Source organism: Diaphorina citri, unplaced genomic scaffold, assembly GCF_000475195.1.
Source record: "Diaphorina citri unplaced genomic scaffold, Diaci psyllid genome assembly version 1.1 scaffold220, whole genome shotgun sequence".
In the NCBI taxonomy this organism is placed as follows: Eukaryota; Metazoa; Arthropoda; class Insecta; order Hemiptera; family Psyllidae; genus Diaphorina; species Diaphorina citri.
This window is the reverse complement of record NW_007377657.1, coordinates 180001-206368: the sequence shown is the minus strand read 5'-3', so window position 1 is coordinate 206368 and position 26368 is coordinate 180001. Positions and strand designations below refer to the sequence as shown.

The 26368-nt window shown below is 38.8% G+C and overlaps 3 protein-coding genes across 3 annotated transcripts in view; all 3 read left to right on the top strand.

Annotated features, from left to right (window-relative positions):
• LOC103506181 overlaps positions 1-12129 on the top strand; it is a 31111-nt gene extending 18982 nt beyond the window's left edge. Inside the window, exons 12-17 of the mRNA XM_026821297.1 lie at positions 779-950; positions 1449-1701; positions 2773-2966; positions 3547-3815; positions 3983-4195; positions 11451-12129. Of these exons, the coding sequence (XP_026677098.1) occupies positions 779-950; positions 1449-1701; positions 2773-2966; positions 3547-3815; positions 3983-4195; positions 11451-11770 (1421 nt within the window). The 3' untranslated portion in view covers positions 11771-12129. The remainder of the gene's footprint in view (positions 1-778; positions 951-1448; positions 1702-2772; positions 2967-3546; positions 3816-3982; positions 4196-11450) is intronic.
• Positions 11853-16179, top strand: LOC103506180. Its single transcript, XM_008470564.1, has 3 exons — positions 11853-11863; positions 14615-14867; positions 16042-16179. Exons 1-3 carry the CDS (start codon positions 11853-11855, stop codon positions 16177-16179), a joined length of 402 nt encoding a protein of 133 aa, XP_008468786.1.
• Positions 16180-21737: 5558 nt separating this feature from the next.
• The window catches only part of LOC103506179 (GAS2-like protein pickled eggs), a 102681-nt gene continuing 98050 nt past the window's right edge, over positions 21738-26368 (top strand). Inside the window, exon 1 of the mRNA XM_026821305.1 lies at positions 21738-21789. The gene's annotated coding sequence lies outside the window, so the exon portion shown is untranslated. The remainder of the gene's footprint in view (positions 21790-26368) is intronic.

Here is a 26368-nt window from a genome sequence, read left to right as displayed (position 1 = left end):
CATACCTCGGCTGGGATTGAACCCACTCCCTCCTGTTTACCAGGCGAGCGCCTTGACCACTACACCACCGAGGTAGAAGATCCCGGGTTCGATGTCCACTATCGACGAAAAATTGTACTCATTTTACGATTGCAATTATTTTAACGGATTACTTCCTGGAGTTTTCGTGTTGGCTGGGTCAACAGTCAGAACCACCTCGGTCAGAAAAACTCAAAAATTTCTCCTCGGCCGGGTTTCGAACCGAGTACTTGTGTCACTAGGAAGCTATTCGCTATGAAAACGCCTTGGGTAAGGCCAGCCACTCACTATCAGGTAGACCTGACAGGCGGACCTGGTCAAGTCTACCTGATAGCTGACCTAACCCACAGTTAGTCCAGTGTAACGCAGTGCCATGTAGAAGATCCCGGGTTCGATGTCCACTATCGACTAAAAATTGTACTCATTTTACGATTGCAATTATTTTAACGGATTACTTCCTGGAGTTCTCGTGTTGGCTGGGTCAACGGTGAGAACCACTTCGGTCAGAAAAATTTCTCCTCGGCCGGGTTTCGAACCGAGTACTTCCGGGTTGAGAGTCATCGCTCTTATCTTAACCACTCGGCCACAGAGCTAACAATAATTGTATCTGTATGTATTTATTAGATAAAGTATTTGTATCACTAGGAAGCTATTCGCTATGAAAACGCCTTTTTTATTATGTATTATTTTTTAATTTAATTTTATTTCAAATGCAATATTGACACAAAAGAATAACACTGGATGAATTATTGTTGTTCAGGTGATACGAGTATGTCCACAGTGCAAACCATCAGCGGTGAAATATCCGCAGCCATCATGTTCCTGGTTAGATTGCATGCCAACATGTCAGACTCCCTATCCTATGAAGATCTGAGCCAGTCCAAATTCCTCACGTCCCTCCTAGACACGCTGGAGACTTTCTTCACTAAAAGGTGAGCAGAAATTCTTTCTTCCTAAGACTTGGGGAAAGAAAGGGGCCGAAGAAGTCCCTAAGACTACAGAACCTCCCAGAAGGTTCTGTCTGTAAGGATCTATAATTATTATCATATCAGGCTCCCTATCCTATGAAGATCTGAGCCAGTCCAAATTCCTCACGTCCCTCCTAGACACGCTGGAGACTTTCTTCACTAAAAGGTGAGCAGAAATTCTTTCTTCCTAAGACTTACGGAAAGAAAGGGGCCGAAGAAGTCCCTAAAACTACAGAACCTCCCAGAAGGTTCTGTCTGTAAGGATCTATAATTATTAGTCCAAATTCCTCACGTCCCTATTAGACACTCTGGAGACTTTCTTTACCAAGAGGTGAGAAATTAATTCGAACCCACGCCTTCCTGTTTAACAGGCGAGCGTCTTGACCTCTACGTCACCAAGGCAGGTGTATCCAGCCAGAATGAGACTGAAAAGTCCCTTTGTCGCTTTCCTTTTCTCTCCAGGCATAGTATCGTGTCAGGCGCCCTGTTCAAGAGCCTCTTCTCTATATCCTGGCTAGGCAACGCCCACTTCCTGGCGGCCCTGCCCTCCCACGCCTTCAGCAAGGACCTGCGCTATTACAACCGCGCCAATGCCCTGTCCCTCCTCCATGTCCTGCTGAAGAACAAGTACTTCATGGACGCGGTGAGACTGGACAAGTCCTACTTGAGTCGAGTGGAGAGTAGTTTGAGTGTGGTGGTCGAGAAGACTTCCGAGGTGAGTGTGCCAGCCCAACCCGGAGGTCCTGGATTCGAATCCCGGATGGTACCCAAAAAAATTTCTAACCAAATAACGGTTTTATTTTTTATGGGGTATTTTTGCTAGTTTGGAAGTGAGGTTGAGAAAAGGGCGAGAGAAGCCGAAAAAAAAGGTGGGAGGATTGTGTGAATCAAGACTTGAGTGGAAAAAAATAACAGGGCATTAGGTACACAATAGGGCTGCCTGGAAGGTAAGGCTAGGAAGAAAAAGAATTTTTGCTAGTTTGTAAATCTCATTAATCATTGTATACTTTACTAGGACTAGGGGTACAGCCCGCCCACCCGACTCTATGGCCGAGTGTCTAAAGTTTTGTTCACACATAGTTGACCGGCCGTCGTTCGATGTCGACTGAACCGTCCCGATAACATAGATTTATCTCGTCGATCGATGACCGGTCGACTATGTTTCGACACACCTTTGAACTCGAACTCTCCACGCGGAGGGGCTGGTTTCAAATCCCGTCCGGGACGAAAATATTCTGTACGAACATTTTCCCCATCCAGGGCGAACTTTATCCTACACAGATGAGGTTTGTGTTTCGGAACGGCTTTCTCTTATCCTGTCTTCCTTCTCTTTTCGCTTTCGGGACATAAACAATAGAGCAGTTGCAATTGGGAAAATATTATTAATAAAAGGTCGATTCCTACGTAAAAAGTTGTGAAAAATCCAAATATGAGGTCAATACTCCGAAAAAGTAACTTTAAAAGGTCGAAAATTCAATTTTTAATTGCCGTTCTAATGAAAAAGTTCAAAGAGTTGTGACGTCAGATTTCACGTCAAAATGAGCAGAAACGCTTGCGCACAAACAAATAAAGCGGGAGTCATGAATCATGACGTCATCGCCTACGGGAGCGTATGCCGTGACGTCAAACTTAACGATTTACCGGTATTTTTTAAATCGATTTATCTCGGTATCCAGAAGTCGTAGAAGAAAAAGAAAAATTCCGTTGGTCCTCATTTTTCCTGCTCTATGACTTTGAAACATCACCCAAGTTAGCACAACTGATCTATTCAATTTCTTTCCCTCAGTTCCTACGGGACTCATCCGAAGTATCCAAGTCGATACCTACCTACACGAAGAACCTGTGTGATGTTATCCTCACCGTCAAGTCCAGGCCTGACATACTCAAGACCCGCAAGCTGAACGAACTCAAGCCGGCCCTGGAAAGTTTAACTGTGGCGTGTCCGACCCTGAGTAGATTGTACGCCGCTTTTGATGTCAAGTAAGTGAACTATCAAACTGGGTTGATGAATTTTTTATAGAATATGATTCGTCCCTAAAATCTGGGAATATGTGATTTGGTGCAACTCTTCCAAAATTAGTTTTTAATTACACTTATTTAAGAAGTGTTTTTCTGTGTGATGTTATCCTCACCGTCAAGTCCAGGCCTGACATACTCAAGACCCGCAAGCTGAACGAACTCAAGCCGGCCCTGGAAAGTTTGACTGTGGCGTGTCCGACCCTGAGCAGATTGTACGCCGCTTTTGATGTCAAGTAAGTGAACTATCAAACTGGGTTGGTGATTTTTTATATAGAATATGATTCGTCCCTAAAATCTGGGAATATGCGATTTGGTGCAACTCTTCCAAAATTAGTTTTTAATTACACTTATTTAAGAATTGTTTTCCACATGCTACCTGAAAATTTTCCCTTGTTTTTCCTTTTTTTTTTTTTTTTTTTTTTTTTACAAGAAAATACGACAGCAACTTATCTCAGTATCTAAATGCATTGAATCAAAAAAATGTATTTTTTAATTTATAAAAGGCTTTTGCTGATAATAATGGGTATTTTACCATTTTCAGGAAAAACACTTCCACAACCGCCACCATCACCAAATCCAACAAGAAGTCAAAATCGTCCAAAGCTCAAAATGGCGACGACGCTCATCACAGCGACGAAGAAGAACAGGAAATTGATGAAACAGGAGACGAAGAAAGCGACGAAGAGGAGAAAAGTGATGACAGCGACGAAGAGCCAGTGCGGAAGAAGAAAAAGAAGAAACACCGACAGAGCAAGTCGCGAAAGAAAACCAAGGCGCTGCGAATGGCTGACTTGTCCAAGGGGATTGAAGATGTCGGGGTGGAAGGATTTTCGAGGCTGCCTGTGGACAAGGATGCGCCTGAAATGGAGGTGGACGGAAGTAGTGAAGAGGGAGAGGGGAGTGAAAATGGTGACAGAGCAAGTCGCGAAAGAAAACCAAGGCGCTGCGAATGGCTGACTTGTCCAAGGGGATTGAAGATGTCGGGGTGGAAGGATTTTCAAGACTGCCTGTGGACAAGGATGCGCCTGAAATGGAGGTGGACGGAAGTAGTGAAGAGGGAGAGGGGAGTGAAAGTGGTGAGGAGGTTTCAAATAAGGGCGGGAATTCTGGGGTTTCAAAAAAGGGCGGAAAGTCTGTGGGTTCAAATAAGGGCGAAAATTCAGATTCTGCCGAAGGAAATTCCGATTCAGATATGAAAGAAGCAAGTTCAGATACACAAGAAAGTCCTGCAAAACAAACGGGCAGTAAGAAGGAGAAGAAAAGACAGATTCGACAGAGTGTTGAGAACGGACGAAACCAAATGGGGAGCAGTTCTGACGAAGAAGAAGTCGAAAAGAGTAGCAAAAGAAAGGTGAAACGAAAATCGAAGAAGAGGGAAAAGGAGGATATGATTGAAGAAGAAGGGAAGGAGAAGGAAGTTGTGGCTGAGGAGAAGGAGGAGAGAGGGACTGAGAAAAGTGGGAAGAAGAGAAAGCCGACGAATTTGGGAGAGAGTGGTAAAAAGGTGAAAACGAATGGGTGTTGAAAAGGAATTTGTTCTGTGATGAGACTATTTTTACATTGTTTTATTTGTCTTGAGATATCCACCTGTCTATAATGTAACCAAGATGAAAACATGGTTGGTCCAGTTGTAACGCGCTTGCCTGCCATGCAGAAGGTCCCGGGTTTGAAGCCCAGCATTGAAAAAAAAACTTAATAAATACATATCTACGTAGTATAACAGCATTTGGTGGGAAGAAAGAAGAGAGTTATAGATATAAAGATTATCTAGATACTTTTTTATGAGGCTGAAATAATGGGCTCAAAGTTTGAGGTTTGAAAGCCAAGGAAAATGTTTTGTTGGAATTTGGAATAAATAAATTTAATGTTGTTCTAATTAAAAGTGATCTTTCTAATTTCACCTCTGAATAGGCAACCTAATGGCATTTTCATTTTATGGAAAGCCAGCTTTAGGAGGGTAGTGCACCTGCGTTTTAACCGCTAGATCGCAGGTTCAATGCCCTCCCGGGACGAACTTTATCTTAAACATATAAGTTTCGTTCTCGGAACGGCTGGCTTTCTCCTATCCTGTCCTCCTCTCTTCGCTTTCGGTAAGACCTCTGTTGTTACCTGTTACAGATCCTTCTTCTTCCTCGATTTTTCTTACTTAAATATAGTCGGTGTTTCTTGTCAGTCCCTTCAAGGTAGCCCTAGTTCCTTCTACTTTCTATAAAACTTCTTGGGGGGGGGAAGAAATAAAGTCGTTTTACGGAGAGACCCTGTATACATATGTCGACCTTGACGATATGTCTCACTCGGTATATTATTTAATACGAGAGTGACATTTATTTCCTAAAGTACAAAACATATTACACATACCTGTCTTCTCTTCGGTGCTTCGGTGGTTTATTGGTCAAAACAAGAGGACAGAGAAATTATGCAAAATCCGAATTAAAACTTGGAATTTACTTCGTTCGTACAGTAGTTAAACAGTTCATTAACCTGGCAATGACTGTCCCAATCCATCCAAAGTAGCACCCGAGGCTCCTTCATTGCTTCATTCCCAAGAATTTAATCAACTATTTTATTTGTAAAGTTTTATTGATTGTAGTAGATAATTGTAAAAAAAAACGATGATTTTGATGATAATAATGTCCTGAACAGATAAGGTTCGTTCTCGGAAAGGCTTTTCTCCTCTCTTTTCGATTCGAGCGTACGGTCGATTTTGGACTTTGGAAAAATTTTCAAGAAAAAAAAAACGTCAATTTTTGGACACTTTTTGATGATCCCTCATTACCGTGTCAGTATGTTTAACAGATAGGAATATGTTGTCGGAAAAGTTGCTCTCGCCGTAGCGTCTCAGGCGATTGGAACTTCAGAAAAATTTTTCTTTTTTTTTTGTTAATACGTATTGACAGATGCTAATAGAAAGCGTGTGATGTTTACACCAGGTCTTATACTTCTCCTAAATCGAATATAGGAAGGAAGAGTAATCTAATCGGGGATATCGATGCGTAATTTTTTGATGCCACAACGTTTCGAGCTCACTAGAACCTAAATCCAAAGTTCAAAGCCATTGGTCCGTGTGTCTGTCTGTAAACGAGAAATATCTCGCAGCGCACGCGCTTACAAGGCAACTACGGCACTTGCAATCGTGCTATCTAGCCTGGTCAAATGTGACAAGCAATTGCCTATACGAAACTCTTTGGTTAAGATCGTCCTGAAACGCGTTGGCACGGCATTTTACGCGCTGTATGAGCGCCGTTTTCAGTTAATGTTAACAATATTCTGGTAACGGTATAAGCTAGAGACTTGAAATTTGCTTAAGTAGTTCACCAAATGTGGACAGGGATCAACACCAAAACGGTTGATTATGATGATAGCCTAGTGCTTGCTATTTTATGACCGAGCAACTTTCTGCGAGCGAATTATCGCCGTATTTGGCCTGGTTTTCGCTATACCGGGACTAACACGGTTATACATACGCTAAAAGTTAGTGTAAAATAATATTCAGACGTATCCTTCCCTGCAACGTTCTTTCAAACTAGGATAAGGAAATGTGCTGCTGTTCACACCGGGATTTTTTTACATAAAGCTAAATCAAAATTTTGAAGGTGTACCTTCAAAATCAAGCCCCCCCAAAAATTTAAGCAAGAACCGCCTATGCCTGTTCTTATAATATAAGATAATGTTTTAGACTATTAAGTTGAGTCTCAGATTTGAGTTACTGGATGGCGTAGTTACTCCATGACCTTCACTTCATGTACCCGGGCTCTCGCATAAAATGTAGGACTATAAATATGGTACGACACTATTAATGTGGAACCACATGACTATACTATACCGGGTGGTCAATATAGTTGAGCCAGCGGCGATAGTACGATGAATAGGCAGCCTTATTCGATTATGTGACTTGTTTTATAGTCAACATGGCTGAACCAATGAGATTGTGAGATTCCGTTTTGTGGAGCAAGTGTGGACGTCGAAAGCGGGATCTCAGTGGTTCAGCCATGGTGACTATAAAAAAAGTCACAATCGAATACCGCTTAACTAAGCAGTTTTCCCTGTACGGCCTGTACACAGAAAGCCCAAAGTGGCTGAGGTGTAAGGCAACCTTCACCTTGAGGGAAAATGCTGTACGAATACGAATGAAACGGACGGGAATCGAACCCGCGACCTAGCGCAGGCGCGCTACGTTCCAAGCTAACTAGGCTTGCAAATTTTAAATAGGGGCGGGGTGTATATCTACTCGTTTGAATCCCCCTTAACTAGGCTGGCAAAGTTTAAATAAAAATTTAAACGGTGGCGTGCAGGCCACTCAATGGATCCCCCCTGTATGTTTCATACCTATTCAGTATTCAATCGTCACTCCTGACTTGAGACACTAGTTTACTCGATTTGACTTAATATGGTCAAAATATCAGAGCTCCCAGTAGTTCCCATGGCTTATCGCCACTACCACCAAAGTCACTAACAAATACGCTTGTCGTAGGCAGATTGAATGTATGTATTAGTCACTAATATTCCTACGGTTTGTAAGGGGTGGTCCATAATAATGATGTTTTTCTGTTGTTCAAATTAACAAATTATATATACATATAATATATATCTAGGTATATAAAGAGAAAAAAACAAGGAATTAAATTAAAAAACAACAAAAATTTGTGGATCACTTAAAGGCCATAAATCAATTTGTCCATGTCTGTTTTTGGCTACTCAAGCTTTTCAGGTTCCATTGAATTCGGCAATGAACTAAAATGAGTAATGAGGTAGGAAGTAGGAATAAGAAACTAACAAAATAGCTTTGCTAATAAGATGTCATTGTTCAATCATTATTATATTATTGTAGCTATGTTTGTATACTAGGTATGTACCTTGCTATTTTTAAAAATTGAATATTTTTTGTGAATATTTTTCAACTTAGGTAGGTACCTACCTATTTTTATCTTTTTTTTTTTTTTTTTTTTTTTTTTTGTTTTGAAGGTAGAAGTGGGTTCGTGAGTAACCTATGGTTTTGATGTCAAGTCGTTTGTACTTTGTGGGCCTTTATGTAACTTTCTCAAATTCTTTGTGTGGTTCTAACTCTTAACAGCTGTTGCTATTCCCTCACTTTTCACAATTCCTCTATATGCCTCTATATGTACTGCGGTAAAAGGCATGCTCAGCTCGGTAAACCAGGAAGTGCGGCTGGTTTCAAATCCCACACAGAGGCATGTGTAATTCTTACTCCACATTTAGCAACTTTAGTACATTAAACAAAAAAAAAGAAAAAAAATGCGTAAGGCAGGAGAAAGCAGAGAGAGAAAACCCTTTGAAGAAACCTGCCAGATATAGTGCTGGTATGAGTTAGGCTATTCTTGTCTGGCTAGGGAACGTTTTGAACAGAGAAGTAATTTATTGTAAGGGTTTAGGTGGTAGAGGAACCCCAGGACACTTTAGGCGATCGCCTGGTGGCGTTTTTTCGTATTTTCAATTGGTAGACACCCTGAGTCTCTTTATTGGCTCGTCATATCTGTAGAAAAATTGGCACATCAAGCTTATCCAAACAGAAAAGTCCTTTATGAGGTTTTTTATTTATTTTTTTACCATGGAATTTCAAGAGCGCGGCTGTTTTCAAATGATTATGGGCCATTTAAATATTTACATTAACAAACAAAACACATGGGAAAAAATAACCTCAAGATAAAAAATAATGAAATAAAATAGCCAAGACAAATAATAAAAATATATAAAACCAGATAAATAACTCCGAATGTGGCCAGGACGGAATGGGGCAAGTGGTAATTATCTGTCGAACAAGTTACTTGGATTCGGTACTTGGAGATGATGTATTTAAATCCTCAGAATAACTTAGCTGTATAAGTACATAGGTACTTAAAAAATCTTAAAATATAGTAAACAAGTAAGGTACCTAGTAGCTACCCTTTCAAAAGACGGTGTTAAAAGTTGAAGTTGAAAAAAAGTAAAAAATAGATTTAGGAAGTCACCTTAAGAGGAGTTATTGAAAATGAACTTTTGATGGAAAGTTAACCACCATGTGGCTCGTTGGAAAAAAGAATAATAATAATTATAATTAATAATAAAAAGCTGCCAGCTGTGTGACTTGATTAAATAAATAAACATTTATCACTAATCCAGTATCATTTTTGGAAATACGTATCATTACGGGGTTCGAGCGGATTTTCGAACACAAGCAAATGTCTTCTAACAGTTTCATTTGTCCATACTCGGTGGGTTTTTTGAGTCAGCTATGGTGTGATACATTCCTATGGTGTATCATTTGGCCATCATGCCCAAATTAATTCACCGGGGTAATGGAGTTGATATTCATACGCGACTTGAAAAAGTCACACTGGATATAATATGTTCACGCAACTTCAAACTTCAGAAATATTAAAAGGGCTTTCGCACTCATTTACCTAATCATGGCCTTTTTCTTCACTAAATCGGTTCGACCTCTCAGTCCAGCAAAATGACCCAAACCACCTACTCAGTTTTTTTTTTTTTTTTTTTTTTTTTTTAACTATACCTACATACCTATACCTTCCTTCAAGTCAAATAGCCTTAGTGCCTGCTAGAAGTGCAATGAATTACTTTTTTTTTTTTTTTTTTTTTTTCCTTCTTCTCTCTCTCTCTATTTTTTTTTTTTTTTTTTTTTTTCATTTTTATTTTTTTAGGTCCATAATCGGAGTCGAACCATGAAGACAAAAACAAATCCGCCCGATTCGGTGCATTGTGATTTTGTGATGAGTCATTCTGGCACAGGCAAATTAAATCCTCGCCCCCCTACCACGCTGTTCTCACATGGTCGAGACACTGCGTGTTGCGTTCCTGTTTATATCGACACAGGCGCTCTTTTGTCTTCTAAGGTCGCGCTTTATCCTGAGCATTGCCATTATCAGTAGGAAACTTTAGTTTAGTTAATCACTTATCAGACTTGGAAATGTACGGTGCTCGATTGACGGAAGAAAAAATTTCGGTCGTTTGTTAGTTCTTTTTTACGATTTTTTATTAATTTAAAAAAAAAAAATAAGATTTATTGTTTACCTACATATTTATCAAAAATTATAAAATTTTATTTTTTTAGTTGCGATCTTTTTTTAACATTGTTATTTAATTATTTTTAGTGTAGTGAAACTAGTGAATAAACAAAATAGTTAATAGTTTTTTAACTCTAAATCGTAGTGTATTTCTGTATTTTCAATTAGTATAGTTAGTAAACATAACATACGTAGGTACCCTAAGATAGGTAATTTAAAAATTCAAAATAGGTACACATACACAGGTAATTTGTAAAAAAAAATATAAATGCAGTTTCTTTGTGTTATTATGTCATACACAGGTAATTTAATAAAATCCATTTCCTCCTTGCTATTTTGATAAATCTACTTGAATTTTTACCTCAAGCCTTTTTCTCCCCATTTCCCTTTATTTTCAAAAAGTTCTTGTACTTTGTTTTTTTCTTGAGTTTTGTACTAAAACTAACTAAAAAAGAAGAAGAAGAAGAAGAAGAAGAAGAAGAAGAAGAAGAAGAAGAAGAAGAAGATTGTACCTCGGAATCCTATCCAAGAACGGAAAAAAATTGGTCAATAGGAATTACTGTCCCGGCCGCGGCTCGAACCCAACAACTCTGGTCTTAGCGTCCGAGAGCCCTTAACAACTCGGCCACAGGCTTAGGTAATACCTTTGAGTTCCCCTTGCGGACCTACCCAAGATTCTTACTGTAGTACCTATCTATGTATTTCTTTTCCTAATTGCTAGGTGTGAATTCATATCTCATAGAACTAGACGACTGAAATTTAATTGGTATCATGTTAAAAGGATTATAAGTGGATATGATTACTTATAATGAGGAACAATATTCCTGATGTAGATTCTTAGAAGAAAAAACACCTCACCTAGCTCGAATTAATTTATGCAGATGTAGATGATAAAACAATCTTGGCCACTTAAACACTCATAAAGTTACGTATATTATGTATATGAATAGGTATGCCTCATAAAGTTATCTACCTATATTGTAGGTATGTTTATTGCCCACTAATATGTAAGGTAGTGTGTGTAGGGTACCTCAGGTACCTAGGCATAGGTACGTACCTAGGTTTACTCCTAATAAGGTACCTAGGTAATTAAAAATTTAAAAGACAATTAAGATTCGTATTTCAACAATAAAATTGAAATTTGGTGAGCTTTCGAGAATAGGTACTCAGATTCTCATCATCAGACCGAAAAACCTGCCGAATCGGTTCGTGTAAAGATACACAGGCGTGCTTGCTGGAACTTGGCCTGGCGCACTGCCGTGCGCTCAGATCAATCTTTTATTAGACGAACTGCTCAACTATTGAGTTGCCAATTGACACAGTGTACTAAGTCAGACACAAATGTTATAAATTTTAAAGAAATAATTTGACGATGTGATGTTCTTTTCAAAACAATAATGGTTGTCATAACGAAATTCCGATTCAGATATGAAAGAAGCAAGTTCAGATACACAAGAAAGTCCTGCAAAACAAACGGGCAGTAAGAAGGAGAAGAAAAGAAAGATTCGACAGAGTGTCGAGAACGGACGAAACCAAATGGAGAGCAGTTCTGACGACGAAGAAGAAGTCGAAAAGAGTAGTAAAAGAAAGGTGAAACGAAAATCGAAGAAGAGGGAAAAGGAGGATATGGTTGAGGAAGAGGGGAAGAAGAAGGAAGAGGAGAGACAGTCTGAGAAAAGTGGGAAGAAGAGAAAGTCGACGAATTTGGGAGAGAGTGGTAAAAAGGTGAAAACGAATGGGTGTTGAAAAGGAATTTGTTCTGTGATGAGACTATTTTTACATTGTTTTATTTGTCTTGAGATATCCACCTGTCTACAATGTAACCAAGATGAAAACATGGTTAGTCCAGTTGTAACGCGCTTGCTTGCCATGCAGAAGGTCGGTCCCGGGTTCGAATCCCAGCATTGAAAAAAAAGACTTAATAAATACATACGTAGTATAACAGCATTTGGTGGGAAGAAAGAAAAGAGTTATAGATATAAAGATTATCTAGATACTTTTTTATGAAGCTGAAATAATGGGCTCAAAATTTGAGGTTTGAAAAGCCAAGGAAAATGTTTTGTTGGAATTTGGAATAAATAAATTTAATGTTGTTCTAATTAAAATTGATCTTTCTAATTTCACCTCTGAATAGGCAACCTAATGGAATTTTCATTTTATGGAAAGCCAGCTTTAGGAAGGTAGTGCACCTGCGTTTTAACCGCTAGATCGCGGGTTCAATGCCCTCCCGGGACGAACTTTATCTTAAACATATAAGTTTCGTTCTCGGAACGGCTGGCTTTCTCCTATCCTGTCCTCCTATCTTCGCTTTCGGTAAGACCTCTGTTGTTACCTGTACAGATCCTTCTTCTTCCTCCTCGATTTTTCTTACTTAAATATATGTAGTCGGTGTTTCTTGTCAGTCCCTTCCAGGCAGCCCTAGTTCCTTCTACTTTCTATAAAACTTCTTGGGGGGGGGAGAAATAAAGTCGTTTTACAGAGAGACCCTGTATACATATGTCGACCTTGACGATATGTCTCACTCGGTATATTATTTAATACGAGAGTGACATTTATTTCCTAAAGTACAAAACATATTACACATACCTGTCTTCTCTTCGGTGGTTTTGACCAATAAACAAGAGGACAGAGAAATTATGCAAAATCCGAATTAAAACTTGGAATTTACTTCGTTCGTACAATTGTAAAACAGTTCATTAAGTAACCTGGCAATGACTGTCCCAATCCATCCAAAGTAGCACCAGAGGCTCCAGGCTCCTTCATTCCCAAGAATTTAATCAACTATTTTATTTGTAAAGTTTTATTGATTTTAGTAGGTGGTTGTAAAAAAAAAAACGATGATGATGTCCTAAACAGATAAGGTTCGTTCTAGGAAAGGCTTTTCTCCTCTCCTCTTTTCGATTCGAGACTTCGGCAGTTACAGTTCCCTCTATCAAACCTCTTGGAAAAAAAACCCCTAAAACCTCAATACAGTTTCAGCTTGAAGAGTTGCAGAGTAAGTAGGTACGAAACTATTGGTCTGTGGTACCAAGCAGGTGTACAGGGGACAGCGTAGGTAATTTATTTATACAAGCAACTTGTCCTGCTGCGAAGTATTGCGATATTGCCTGCCATATACAGGGTGCTCAATACGTTATTATAACATCTCTTTTAATGAGAACTTGCAGACGAATCCCTTTTTTTAGGTTTTTTTTTTGATAAGGGAAACTGTAACTGGTAATATCTTATCGTCCCGAAACTGAAGAGAGAAAGCAGACAGGATAGGAGAACGAACCTTATCTGTTGAGGATAAAGTTCGCCCCGAGCGGGAATCAAACCCGCGACCTAGTTACTTTTGAGATGGGCACGAGAACACCAGAAGCTTCAGCTTTCCGTGTCCGGTTCAACAAAGGCACATTTTTCCAGGCACAAAAATTTGGTTTGATTGAAGAAGAAGAACCAGAAAGAGCTAAGAGAGCTTTTTTTTGCTAAAAGAGTTTATAAATATGACTGTTTTAGACTATCAAGTTGAGTCTCAGATTTGAGTTACTGGATGGCGTAGTTACTCCATGACCTTCATTCACTTCATGTACCCGGTCTCTCGCATAAAATGTAGGACTATAAATATGGTACGACACTATTAATGTGGAACCACATGACTATACTATACCGGGTGGTCAATATAGTTGAGCCAGCGGCGATAGTACGATGAATAGGCAGCCTTATTCGATTATGTGACTTGTTTTATAGTCAACATGGCTGAACCAATGAGATTGTGAGATTCCGTTTTGTGGAGCAAGTGTGGACGTCGAAAGCGGGATCTCAGTGGTTCAGCCATGGTGACTATAAAAAAAGTCACAATCGAATACCGCTTAACTAAGCAGTTTTCCCTGTACGGCCTGTACACAGAAAGCCCAAAGTGGCTGAGGTGTAAGGCAACCTTCACCTTGAGGGAAAATGCTGTACGAATACGAATGAAACGGACGGGAATCGAACCCGCGACCTAGCGCAGGCGCAAATTCCATACCTCGGCTGGGATTGAACCCACGCCCTCCTGTTTACCAGGCGAGCGCCTTGACCACTACACCACCGAGGCAGGTGCTGGAATTAAGATCTTATCGTCCCTGAATCGAAGAGAAGGACAGGATAGGAGATTATAAAATCCTCTCCGGACGGGAATCGAACCCGCGACCTAGCGCTTACAAGGCAGGCGGGCTACGTTCCAAGCTAACTAGGCTTGCAAATTTTAAATAGGGGCGGGGTGTATATCTACTCGTTTGAATCCCCCTTAACTAGGCTGGCAAAGTTTAAATAAAAATTTAAACGGTGGCGTGCAGGCCACTCAATGGATCCCCCCTGTATGTTTCATACCTATTCAGTATTCAATCGTCACTCCTGACTTGAGACACTGGTTTACTCGATTTGACTTAATATGGTCAAAATATCAGAGCTCCCAGTAGTTCCCATGGCTTATCGTCACTACCACCAAAGTCACTAACAAATACGCTTGTCGTAGGCAGATTGAATGTATGACCTCTACGCCACCAAGGCAGGTGTATCCAGCCAGAATGAGACTGAAAAGTCCCTTTGTCGCTTTCCTTTTCTCTCCAGGCATAGTATCGTGTCAGGCGCCCTGTTCAAGAGCCTCTTCTCTATATCCTGGCTAGGCAACGCCCACTTCCTGGCGGCCCTGCCCTCCCACGCCTTCAGCAAGGACCTGCGCTATTACAACCGCGCCAATGCCCTGTCCCTCCTCCATGTCCTGCTGAAGAACAAGTACTTCATGGACGCGGTGAGACTGGACAAGTCCTACTTGAGTCGAGTGGAGAGTAGTTTGAGTGTGGTGGTCGAGAAGACTTCCGAGGTGAGTGTGCCAGCCCAACCCGGAGGTCCTGGATTCGATTCCCGGATGGTACCAAAAAAAAATCTAACCAAATAACGGTTTTATTTTTTACGGGGTATTTTTGCTAGTTTGGAAGTGAGGTTGAGAAAAGGGCGAGAGAGGCCGAAAAAAAAAGGTGGGAGGATTGTGTGAATCAAGACTTGAGTGGAAAAAAAAAATAATAAATAACAGGGCATTAGGTACACAATAGGGCTGCCTCGAAGGTAAGCCTAGGAAGAAAAAGAAGAAGAGAATTTTTGCTAGTTTGTAAATCTCATTAATCATTGTATACTTTACTAGGACTAGGGGTACAGCCCGCCCACCCAACTCTATGGCCGAGTGTCTAAAGTTTTGTTCACACATAGTTGACCGGTCGTCGATCGATGTCGACTGAACCGTCCCGATAACATAGATTTATCTCGTCGATCGATGACCGGTCGACTATGTTTCGACACACCTTTGAACTCGAACTCTCCACGCGGAGGGGCTGGTTTCAAATCCCGTCCGGGACGAAAATATTCTGTACGAACATTTTCCCCATCCAGGGCGAACTTTATCCTACACAGATGAGGTTTGTGTTTCGGAACGGCTTTCTCTTATCCTGTCTTCCTTCTCTTTTCGCTTTCGGGACATAAACAATAGAGCAGTTGCAATTGGGAAAATATTATTAATAAAAGGTCGATTCCTACGTAAAAAGTTGTGAAAAATCCAAATATGAGGTCAATACTCCGAAAAAGTAACTGTAAAAGTTTAAAATTCAATTTTTATTTTCCGTCAGTCCTGAACTCTGACTTCAGGAGATGCGCAGAAACGTATACGCACAAACATGAAATGCATGCGCACAAACAGTTTAATTGCCGTTCTAATGAAAAAGTTCAAAGAGTTGTGACGTCAGATTTCACGTCAAAATGAGCAGAAACGCTTGCGCACAAACAAATAAAGCGGGAGTCATGAATCATGACGTCATCGCCTACGGGAGCGTATGCCGTGACGTCAAACTTAACGATTTACCGGTATTTTTTAAATCGATTTATCTCGATATCTATAAGTCGTAGAAGAAAAAGAAAAATTCCGTTGGTCCTCATTTTTCCTGCTCTATGACTTTGAAACATCACCCAAGTTAGCACAACTGATCTATTCAATTTCTCTCCCTCAGTTCCTACGGGACTCATCCGAAGTATCCAAGTCGATACCTACCTACACGAAGAACCTGTGTGATGTTCGCTCGGTAAACAGGAGTGCGCTGGTTCAATCCCAACAGAGGCATGAATTTTATCCACATTTAGCCACTTAGTCATTAAAAAAAAAAGAAAAAAAAATGCGTAAGGCAGAGAAGAGCAGAGAGAAAACCCTTTGAAGAACTGCCAGATATTAGGCTGGTTAGAGTTAGCTATTCTTGTCTGGCTAGGGAACGTTGAACAGAGAGTAATTTATTGTAAGGGTTAGGTGGTAGAGAACGCCCCAGGACACTTTAGGCGATCGCCTGGTGGCGTTTTTTCGTATTTCAATTGTGACACCCTGAGTCTCTTATGGCTCGTCATATCTGTAGAAAATTGGCACATCAAGCTTATCCAAACAGAAAAGTCCTTATGAGGTTTTTTATTTATTTTTAACCATGGAATTTCAAGAGCGGCTGTTTTCAAATGATTATGGCCATTAAATATTTACATTAAACAAACAAAACACATGGGAAAAAATAACCTCAAGATAAAAATAATGAAAATAAAATAGCCAAGACAAATAATAAAAATAATAAAACAAGATAAATAACTCCGAATGTGGCCAGGACGGAAATGGGGCAAGTGGTATTATCTGTCGAACAAGTACTTGGATTCGGTACTTGGAGATGAGGTATTTTAAATCCTCAGAATAACTTAGCTGTATAAGTACATAGGTACTTAAAAATCTTAAAATATAGTAAACAAGTAAGGTACCTAGTAGCTACCCTTTCAAAGACGGTGTTAAAAGTTGAAGTTGAAAAAAAAGTAAAAAATAGATTTAGGAAGTCACCTTAAGAGGAGTTATTGAAAATGAACTTTTGATTGGAAGTAACCACCATGTGGCTCGTTGAAAAAAGAATAATAATAATAATAATAATAAAAAGCTGCCAGCCTGTGACTGATTAATAAATAAACATTATCACTAATCAGTATCATTTTTGAAATACGTATCATTACGGGGTCGAGCGGATTTCGAACATATTTAAGGGTATTTGAGTGGAATTTTTGAGTGTATGGCCGCCATACACGCCCTACATGGACGCTACGCCACTGGATTTATTGCACAGTGCTTCCTCCGACAGTGAAACAAAGTCAGGTAAGGCGATATCCTACCTGTTCTGGATTGGCTTACCCTAAAACTGAGAACTGAGGAAGGTTTTGATATTTGATCTAGAATTGATTCAATTGTCTGTAACAGTATTTTTTCAGTAATGGTGCATTTATTTTAAAATCCCTTTACCTCAATTGCAACAATGTAAGGATTTCCTGCAATCTGATTGGTTCCTTCATTTTGGGTTGATGACTCATTGCTGTCACATTGATCTGGATGAACTATAGTGGTTCTTGTCTGTCAAAATTGTTGCGAGGGAGCGTGCACTGCGGGAGTTAAGCCTCGCGGCCCAATAAGCTGCGACCGGCCCTGACCGTTATATAAAATATTGGGCTCTCTGGTTTAAACCATGGCATATGGCTCGGGTTTAATGCTATGTATTAAACTCGAATTAAGCTCTATGGTTTAGTATTAAAACTCACATTAGTTGTTCTAAGTTTGGAATAAAGCACGGACTTTTGCCATTAGGTACATACATAATAATTTCTATTTAGCATTAGTATTAAAACTCACATTAGTTGTTCTAAGTTTGGAATAAAGCACGGACTTTTGCCATTAGGTACATACATAATAATTTCTATTTATAAAGTATCGAACACAAGCAAATGTCTTCTAACAGTTTCATTTGTCCATACTCGGTGGGTTTTGAGTCAGCTATGTGTGATACATTCCTAGGGTGTATCATGCCCATGATTAATTCACCGGGTATGGAGTTTGATATTCATACGCGACTTGAAAAAGTTCACACTGGATATAATATGTTCACGCAACTTCAAACTTCAGAAATATTTATTAAGTTCCTGATATTCTAATAGGGATATCTGAAAAGGCCGCCATAAAGTATATTCTGTTAAAGAGTACCAATCTACCAATACCTATGAGTGTATGATTCTTGAGTACCTATAGATTCTTGAGCATATCGCACTGGCTTTTGCCATAAGGTACATCATTTACCTATAATGTATTTTAATAAGTTAGTATAATACCTAGCTTTTGCCATAAGGTACATCATTTACCTATAATGTATTTTAATAAGTTAGTATAATACCTATTTGAAAAGGCCGCAATAAAGTATAAGGTACATCATTTACCTATAATGTATTTTAATAAGTTAGTTTTTTTTATTTGTATTTATTAAAGTGTTCTAACATCCATAAGTTAGTATAATACCTTCGTAGTGTATTTCTGTATTTTCAATTAGTATAGTTAGTAAACATAACATACGTAGGTACCCTAAGATAGGTAATTTAAAAATTCAAAATAGGTACACATACACAGGTAATTTGTAAAAAAAAATATAAATGCAGTTTCTTTGTGTTATTATGTCATACACAGGTAATTTAATAAAATCCATTTCCTCCTTGCTATTTTGATAAATCTACTTGAATTTTTACCTCAAGCCTTTTTCTCCCCATTTCCCTTTATTTTCAAAAAGTTCTTGTACTTTGTTTTTTTCTTGAGTTTTGTACTAAAACTAACTAAAAAAGAAGAAGAAGAAGAAGAAGAAGAAGAAGAAGAAGAAGAAGAAGAAGAAGAAGATTGTACCTCGGAATCCTATCCAAGAACGGAAAAAAATTGGTCAATAGGAATTACTGTCCCGGCCGCGGCTCGAACCCAACAACTCTGGTCTTAGCGTCCGAGAGCCCTTAACAACTCGGCCACAGGCTTAGGTAATACCATTGAGTTCCCTTTGCGGACCTACCCAAGATTCTTACTGTAGTACCTATCTATGTATTTATTTTCCTAATTGCTAGGTGTGAATTCATATCTCATAGAACTAGACGATTTTAATTTAATTGGTATCATGTTAAAAGGTTTATAAGTGGATATGATTACTTATAATGAGGTACGATACCTAGGTATTCTGTGAACAATATACTTACCTAATGTAGATTCTTAGAAGAAAAAACACCTCACCTAGCTCGAATTAATTTATGCAGATGTAGATGATAAAACAATCTTGGCCACTTAAACACTCATAAAGTTACAAGTTACGTATATTATACGAATAGGTATGCCTCATAAAGTTATCTACCTATATTGTAGGTATGTTTATTGCTCACTAATATGTAGGTAGTGTAAGCTGTGTAAGTACCTCATTACTATAGGTACCTATACACATAGGTACGTACCTAGGTTTACTCCTAATAAGGTACCTACTCCTACGTTCCGTTTGCTTGAGGGATGTGATTTTGGAAGGACCCTTAGCCTTAGGGTACTTAACTTACTCGCTGGTCCACAATTTCCTCTTGTTATCCATCCAAATACCAATCACGCGCAACGTTGCCTAACTTCGGTGATCCATTGGGATATTGGGAACTGGTTCAATGTGCTTTCCCCGCTCGCTTCTTTTTCTTTTCTTTTCGTTAAGTGTAATGCCCAAATGACTAGGTAGGTACTAGGTGGAATATACCTTGTTTATCCTCCCCCAATAAGACTAAACCGAGAAATTTGTACCTACTCGTTTTTTGATTGCACAATCCCGAACCCCAAAGTTTTGACTTTGCAGAGAAATGAATAGTTCATCCCAAAAGGGGATTTAGCTAAAAGTTCCTTTACCCCAACAGTTTAGGTATTTCCATTGCATGATAAATTGATTAATATTGTACTTGTTACTCGTAGCTCGCATATGAAATATTAGAGCTTATTGCACACTTTTCCTCTTTCTTGTTACCTAGAATACCTAGAGATCGCCTGCCTGATAGTCAAACTATCGCAAGGCCAATTTCCCATGAGAAGAGAATTCATTCCTATCCTGTCTTCCTTCTCTCTTCGATTTCGGGACGATAAGACCATAGCAGTTACAGTTCCCTCTGTCAAACATCTTTTTTTTTTAAATCTATTTAGGTATTTCATATGAGGTAGGTATTTCATGAAAGTTTAGGTACATACCTACTTCCATTTCGTAAGTACTTGCTAGCCTGCATACTTTTCCTCTTTCTTGCTACTTGCTACCTAGAGATCGCCTGATAGTCAAACTATCGCAAGGCCAATTTCCCATGAGAAGAGAATTCGCCGGCTTCCGTTTTCTGCTAAGGTTAATGAGCTCGTGTCAGATTTATGTAAATAAGCTGCATGGAATCAAATTAAAATATGCATTTATAATATCTTAATCTCTCCTTAATTAATTGTTGAATTAAATTCGCATTAATATACATCTAAAAAAATAAAATAAAAAAATCGCATACTTTATTTATTTAAGGCTTTAATCACTTTAATGGCAGGATTCTGAGGATTCTCACGTAGCTTTTACACTTTACCCACATCACGTGAGAAATAAATCACATCAATAATAGAGCTTATTTTTACTGCTCGTATAGGACTGAAAAGTCCCTTTACTCCAGCAGTAGGCTACTACTATTATTGTGGTCAAATTACTTTGAGGATAAAATTCCATACCTCGGCTGGGGTTGAACCCACGCTCTCCTGTTTACCAGGCGAGCGTCTTGACCACTACACCACCAAGGCAGGACATCGAAATGAAATATGTACCTACATATTTATATTTATTTATCAATACATCTAATATTAATATCATCATCCGAGTATGATATTAATTCATTTGAAATATGAGAGCAAGTACATACCTACAGGAAGTTCAGATCTCTATTACATATATTACATTGATAACCTCAGTGGGCAAAGTTAATGCCAAGGACACGTCTTTTATCATGCAAATCATGTAACCCTTGACGCTAGGGGCACTGTTTAGTGTTTAGTCTACAATAGAATACCTATATGTAGAATAGAATAGAATACCTATATGTAGAATAGAATAGAATATTGTTTAGGTACCTACCTCAATCTCATTCAATCCATTCCTATTCCTACTTTGCACTAAGATCCTGAGATAAGGCTGAAAAAGTCCCTTTCCTCCAACAGGATTCTTCCACCAACCACCAACCCAACCTATGTTCTGATCTTCTGGATCTTATTGGTTGGTTGGTTGGTTGGAGTTGAAAGGGCTGAGAAGCATTACTTGTGGTAAGCAAAGGGACCAACCTCATTTTGGTAGTTCGCACGGTAGACTTCAGATCTTGAGGTTTGTTTTTCGAGTCCAAGAAAAGTTTAAGGTTTATGTTTAATAGGATTAAAATTATTGTAGTAAGATTCCCTTTGATTCCCTTTCATATATGGCTTAAAATTTAGTGGAGGTATTGTAGGTTAGTAGGTATTTTATTTTTATTTATTTGTTTACACGCTAAGCATCAAGGCCATGTGTGGGTTAGTAGGTATGAATAGAGGAAAATTATTTGTGACGAGTACCTATGTACAAAGGTACTTTTTTCAGGAGCCAGAGCCGAGGGTTATGAATCTGAATTCCAGAAATACAAAATTTACTTCCATATTACCTAATTGAAATAAGATTGAAATTTATACATCTTCATTTAGTTGATTTTAAAATAAATGCACCAATACTGAAAAAATACTGTTACAGACAATTGAATCAATTCTAGATCAAATATCAAAACCTTCCTCAGTTCTCAGTTTTAGGGTAAGCCGAAAGTAACCCGTTATTGACCTTTGTGCTGCTGGAATTAGCCAATCGGTGAGAGGAGGATCAGAAATAAAGGTAAGTTTTGGATGACTTTAATAAATTTTCACTAACTGCCTCAGGTAGCTTTCAATATTTGGGTATTTTTGAATTTTCATAAAAAAAACTTAAAGAAAAATTCACATGTTTTTTTTTTTTTTTTACTGAGGACCAACTCTTTTCTTCGTCTTGAAATAGCAGCACATCGTGACCCAGACGGTCACCTATCCAGATACCATCCATGCTCGAGGTAGCTTAACACAAGTACGTAATCATTAATCCAAAAGCCGCTATGCTGCCAACCTTTTAGGTTAATTTTCAATAGAACGTAGCACTTAGCACTTAGAACAGTCAAACATTTAGGTACTTGACCTACCTCAAAATAAAATAGTAGACCCTTCCAAAAGAAAACAATGGAATCGTCCATCAGATATCCAGATACCATCCATGCTCGAGGTAGCTTAACACAAGTACGTAATCATTAATCCAAAAGCCGCTATGCTGCCAACCTTTTAGGTTTCAAACTTTCAATAGAACGTACCTATCACTTAGAACAGTCAAAAATTTAGGTACTTGACCTACCTCAAAATAAAATAGTAGACCCTTCCAAAAGAAAAAAATGGAATCGTCTATCAGAGGGGGGCTCCGGGTCAATATAGGTCAAGGTCAACGGGTTTGTTTATCCGCATTCCAATCGCATTCTTGTCTAGGTCGTCCAAAGAGGTAAAACGACAGTGGATAACGTTTCTTTTTCTTCTTTGCAAAAGCGCCAAAAGCCGGCAACGCGACGGCAACAGATTTTAACGGTTTTTTGAAATTTTTGAGCCGGGAAAATTTGATTTTTTTTCCGACCACTTGTTGCTTGTTGGAAGGAGGAGCATTTAAGTTTTAAGCATTTTCTTCAAGTTTTCTTGGATTTTGTGCTTTGTGGTGAACTGTGGCCTTTTCTTTGAAGAAACTTTTGATTGATTGTTTATCTGATTATCTGCCAATTTAAACACCACAATGTGTGTTTCTATCCATTTCAATGGGGTGTTCATCAACGACTTGCAGAATTTAGTTGCTGACCATTTGACCACCAGGCAAGAACTATCTTTTCTGATACCTATCACTCTCTGTAAGTAGAATTTTCTGCTGTCTAGACTGTAAAACGGAAGGATCAACTTTGGTAGATTGAAATTGACATATTTTTAGATGGTCCTTTTCTGCTTAGTGCTGTCCAAGTCTATGTTCTTATCTTCTTTGGTAGGTAGGTAAAGTACCTTGCTATAATAATAGTCTAGTCTTTAATGTGTAGGATGAAGATGGGGGATCACACTTTGAGATCAAACTTCAATTCAGTTGGATAAAGCCATTTTCTTAATCATAGTTCAATATCTAAAATTCAGATTGCTTATACCCATGGCCATGGCCAAACATTGAAATCAAAGTTAATCTAAATGGATTTAAGCAATGATTGGTTGATCTTGATTTGAAGTCTAATATGTATTAACAAATCAGGTTGTTTAATTCAATTGAATTTAATCTGCAAGTGTGGCCCAAGTCATTAGTTGAGTTGTGTGAAGAAAACCAACCTTAAGAAATTAGCATGGTGGGCTTTATATTTGAAGGTTGGTAGTTCATATCCAAGTCAAGTCATGAAATTTAGCATTTATTGATTGTGGTAGAAAACTATACCTAGGGTTTTTTATGTTCAATCTCGATACCAACCTCAGTGGTTAGCACAGTGGACTCCGGATCTGGAGGTTGGTGGTTCGAGTCCAAGTCAAGTCATAAAATTTAGCAGGGAACAACATTTGTGACAAGCATTTATGCTTAACACAATTAAAATTCCTTATGTTTAATCTCCCTGTGCCCCCTAGACTTTTGGGTATAAAATACAATCCACTCACTAAAAGCCAAGTTAAAAATGAAGAAGAGACCTTATGTTTCATAGAAATTGACAGATTCCTTATTCTTTTTCCATTTAAATAGGTTCAGCATTTCTTGTCAGTCCCTTCTAGGCAGTCCTTGTGTACCTCATGTCCTGATAAATTGACAGATCTTATGCCCAAATAAAAAGCAATATTGCAGTAATTTTTGTCAATAAAACATCCCCCCTCCCTCCACCAAAATGCACCATAAGCTTTCTATCACCCTCCTTTATCCAAGCTTACACCTTATTATTTTTAAAGCTGGAATAAAACTCTATCCTTCCTCAATTTTAGTTAGGGGTGGGGGTTAGTTCTAAATGCCACTGCAGGTCTGCAGTGAAGAAAATGCATTCTCCTCCATCAATACATTCCCCTCAATTTTCTTAGAGCTATAGTGCAGGGTCTTATTCAGGGGGTCCATGGGGCATGCCCCCTCCCTTTGGGCTTTTTTGGTCCTAAATGTAGTATCCTAAAAGTATTGCCTTGATATTTTGAGCATCCTATCAAATAAGCCACTGTACTGTAATCACTGTTTGGATTTGCTCGCATAGGACTGAAAAGTCCCTTTACTCCAGCAGTAGGCTACTACTATTATTGTGGTCAAATTACTTTGAGGATAAAATTCCATACCTCGGCTGGGGTTGAACCCACGCTGCCTGTTTACCAGGCGCGCGTCTTGACCACTACACCACCGAGGCAGGACATCGAAATGAAATATGTACCTACATATTTATATTTATTTATCAATACATCTAATATTAATATCATCATCCGAGTATGATATTAATTCATTTGAAATATGAGAGCAAGTATACATACATACCTACAGTAAGTTCAGATCTCTATTACATTGATAACCTCAGTGGGCAAAGTTAATGCCAAGGACACGTCTTTTATCATGCAAATCATGTAACCGTTGACGCTAGGGGCACTGTTTAGTGTTTAGTCTAGAATAGAATACCTATATGTAGGATAGAATAGAATAGAATACCTATATGTAGAATAGAATAGAATAGAATATTGTTTAGGTACCTCAATCTCATTCAATCCATTCCTATTCCTACTTTGTACTAAGATCCTGAGATAAGGCTGAAAAAGTCCCTTTCCTCCAACAGGATTCTCACATTATGAGCTTCCACCAACCCAACCTATGTTCTGATCTTCTGGATCTTATTGGTTGGTTGGAGGTGAAAGGGCTGAGAAGCATTACTTGTGGTAAGCAAAGGGACCAACCTCATTGCTCATTGGTAGTTCGCACGGTGGACTTCAGATCTTGAGGTTTGTTTTTCGAGTCCAAGAAAAGTTCAAGGTTTATGTTTAATAGGATTAAAATTATTGTAGTAAGATTCCCTTTCATATATGGCTTAAAATTTAGTGTAGGTATTGTGTAGGTTAGTAGGTATTTTATTTTTATTTATTTGTTTACACGCTAAGCATCAAGGCCATGTGTAGGTTAGTAGGTATATGAATAGAGGAAAATTATTTATGACGATTACCTATGTACAAAGGTACTTTTTTCAGGAGCCAGAGCCGAGTACCTAGAGATTCTAGCAATCAATACAGTGTGACTAGTTGTTGAGCATATTATCTTGACATCTAACTATCAATATTCAGGTCAATTCTACTCATATAGCGTACTCGTACACTACAAATCTCAATACATACACACACAGATACCATACTTGTAGCTCAAATAGTCCCATATTATGCACATAGACATACCATACTTAAGTATTATACACACACAGACCATACGTATACTACAAATAGTTTTATATTATGAAAGCAATTGCATAATTTCCATTGTGGCAAGCAAGTAATCATCATATAGGAATTAGTAGGATGTAGAGTAGGTAATGTAGGCATGATACAGAAACAGAGTATGTAAATAAACCTGGCTCGGTGGTGTAGTGGTCAAGACGCTCGACTGGTAATCAGGAGGGTGTGGGTTCAATACCAGCTGATGTATGGAATTAGACATTGTTTGAGAATTTGACCACAGAAATATCAGTAGGACTAAAGATTCCCTTTTGTATTTTGTCTTGAACAGATGAGATTCGTTCCTGGAACGACTGGCTTTCTTCTAGCCTGTCCTCCTCTCTTCGATTTCGGAACGATAAAGACCTTCAATTTTACAGTTCCTTTTATCAAACCTCTAAAAAAAAATCTATACCTCGGCTGGGATTGAACCCACGCCCTCGTGATTACCAGACGAGTGCCTTGACCACTACACCACCGAGACAGTAGCAGTACTATTATTGTTTTGACAGTACGTACTCAAACGCCCTCGTGATTACCAGACGAGTGCCTTGACCACTACACCACCGAGACAGTAGCAGTACTATTATTGTTTTGACAGTACGTACTCACATACTGACACCACCGAGGTAGTACTGTTAAAGTTATCGGTGCTTTTCTCTGGCTACTTGCATTTCCTCATTAGACTAGGACAAGGGTTTCCAACTAGCGGCCCGCGGGCCACATGTGGCCCGCCAGACCATTTTTGTGGCCCGCGAAGCTTTTTGGGATTTGTAAAAAACTTACTTAAATTGAGTCATAGAAACTGACCCCCTTTAGTGAGTGTTCAGCTACAATTAGGAGAGTACTTTTTGAAAAATTTCGCCTGCGTCGCACAAAATTCGTTCGTACTGCATTTCTGAAAAATTAGGGGGGGGGGGGTTGCTGCAATGCTCCCCTTTATAGGC

Bases quoted from the DNA above. Each gene is read 5' to 3' on its own strand.
- LOC103506180 (XM_008470564.1), top strand. The intron at 14,868-16,041 runs GTGAGTGTGCCA...TCTCTCCCTCAG, and splicing joins TGGTCGAGAAGACTTCCGAG to TTCCTACGGGACTCATCCGA.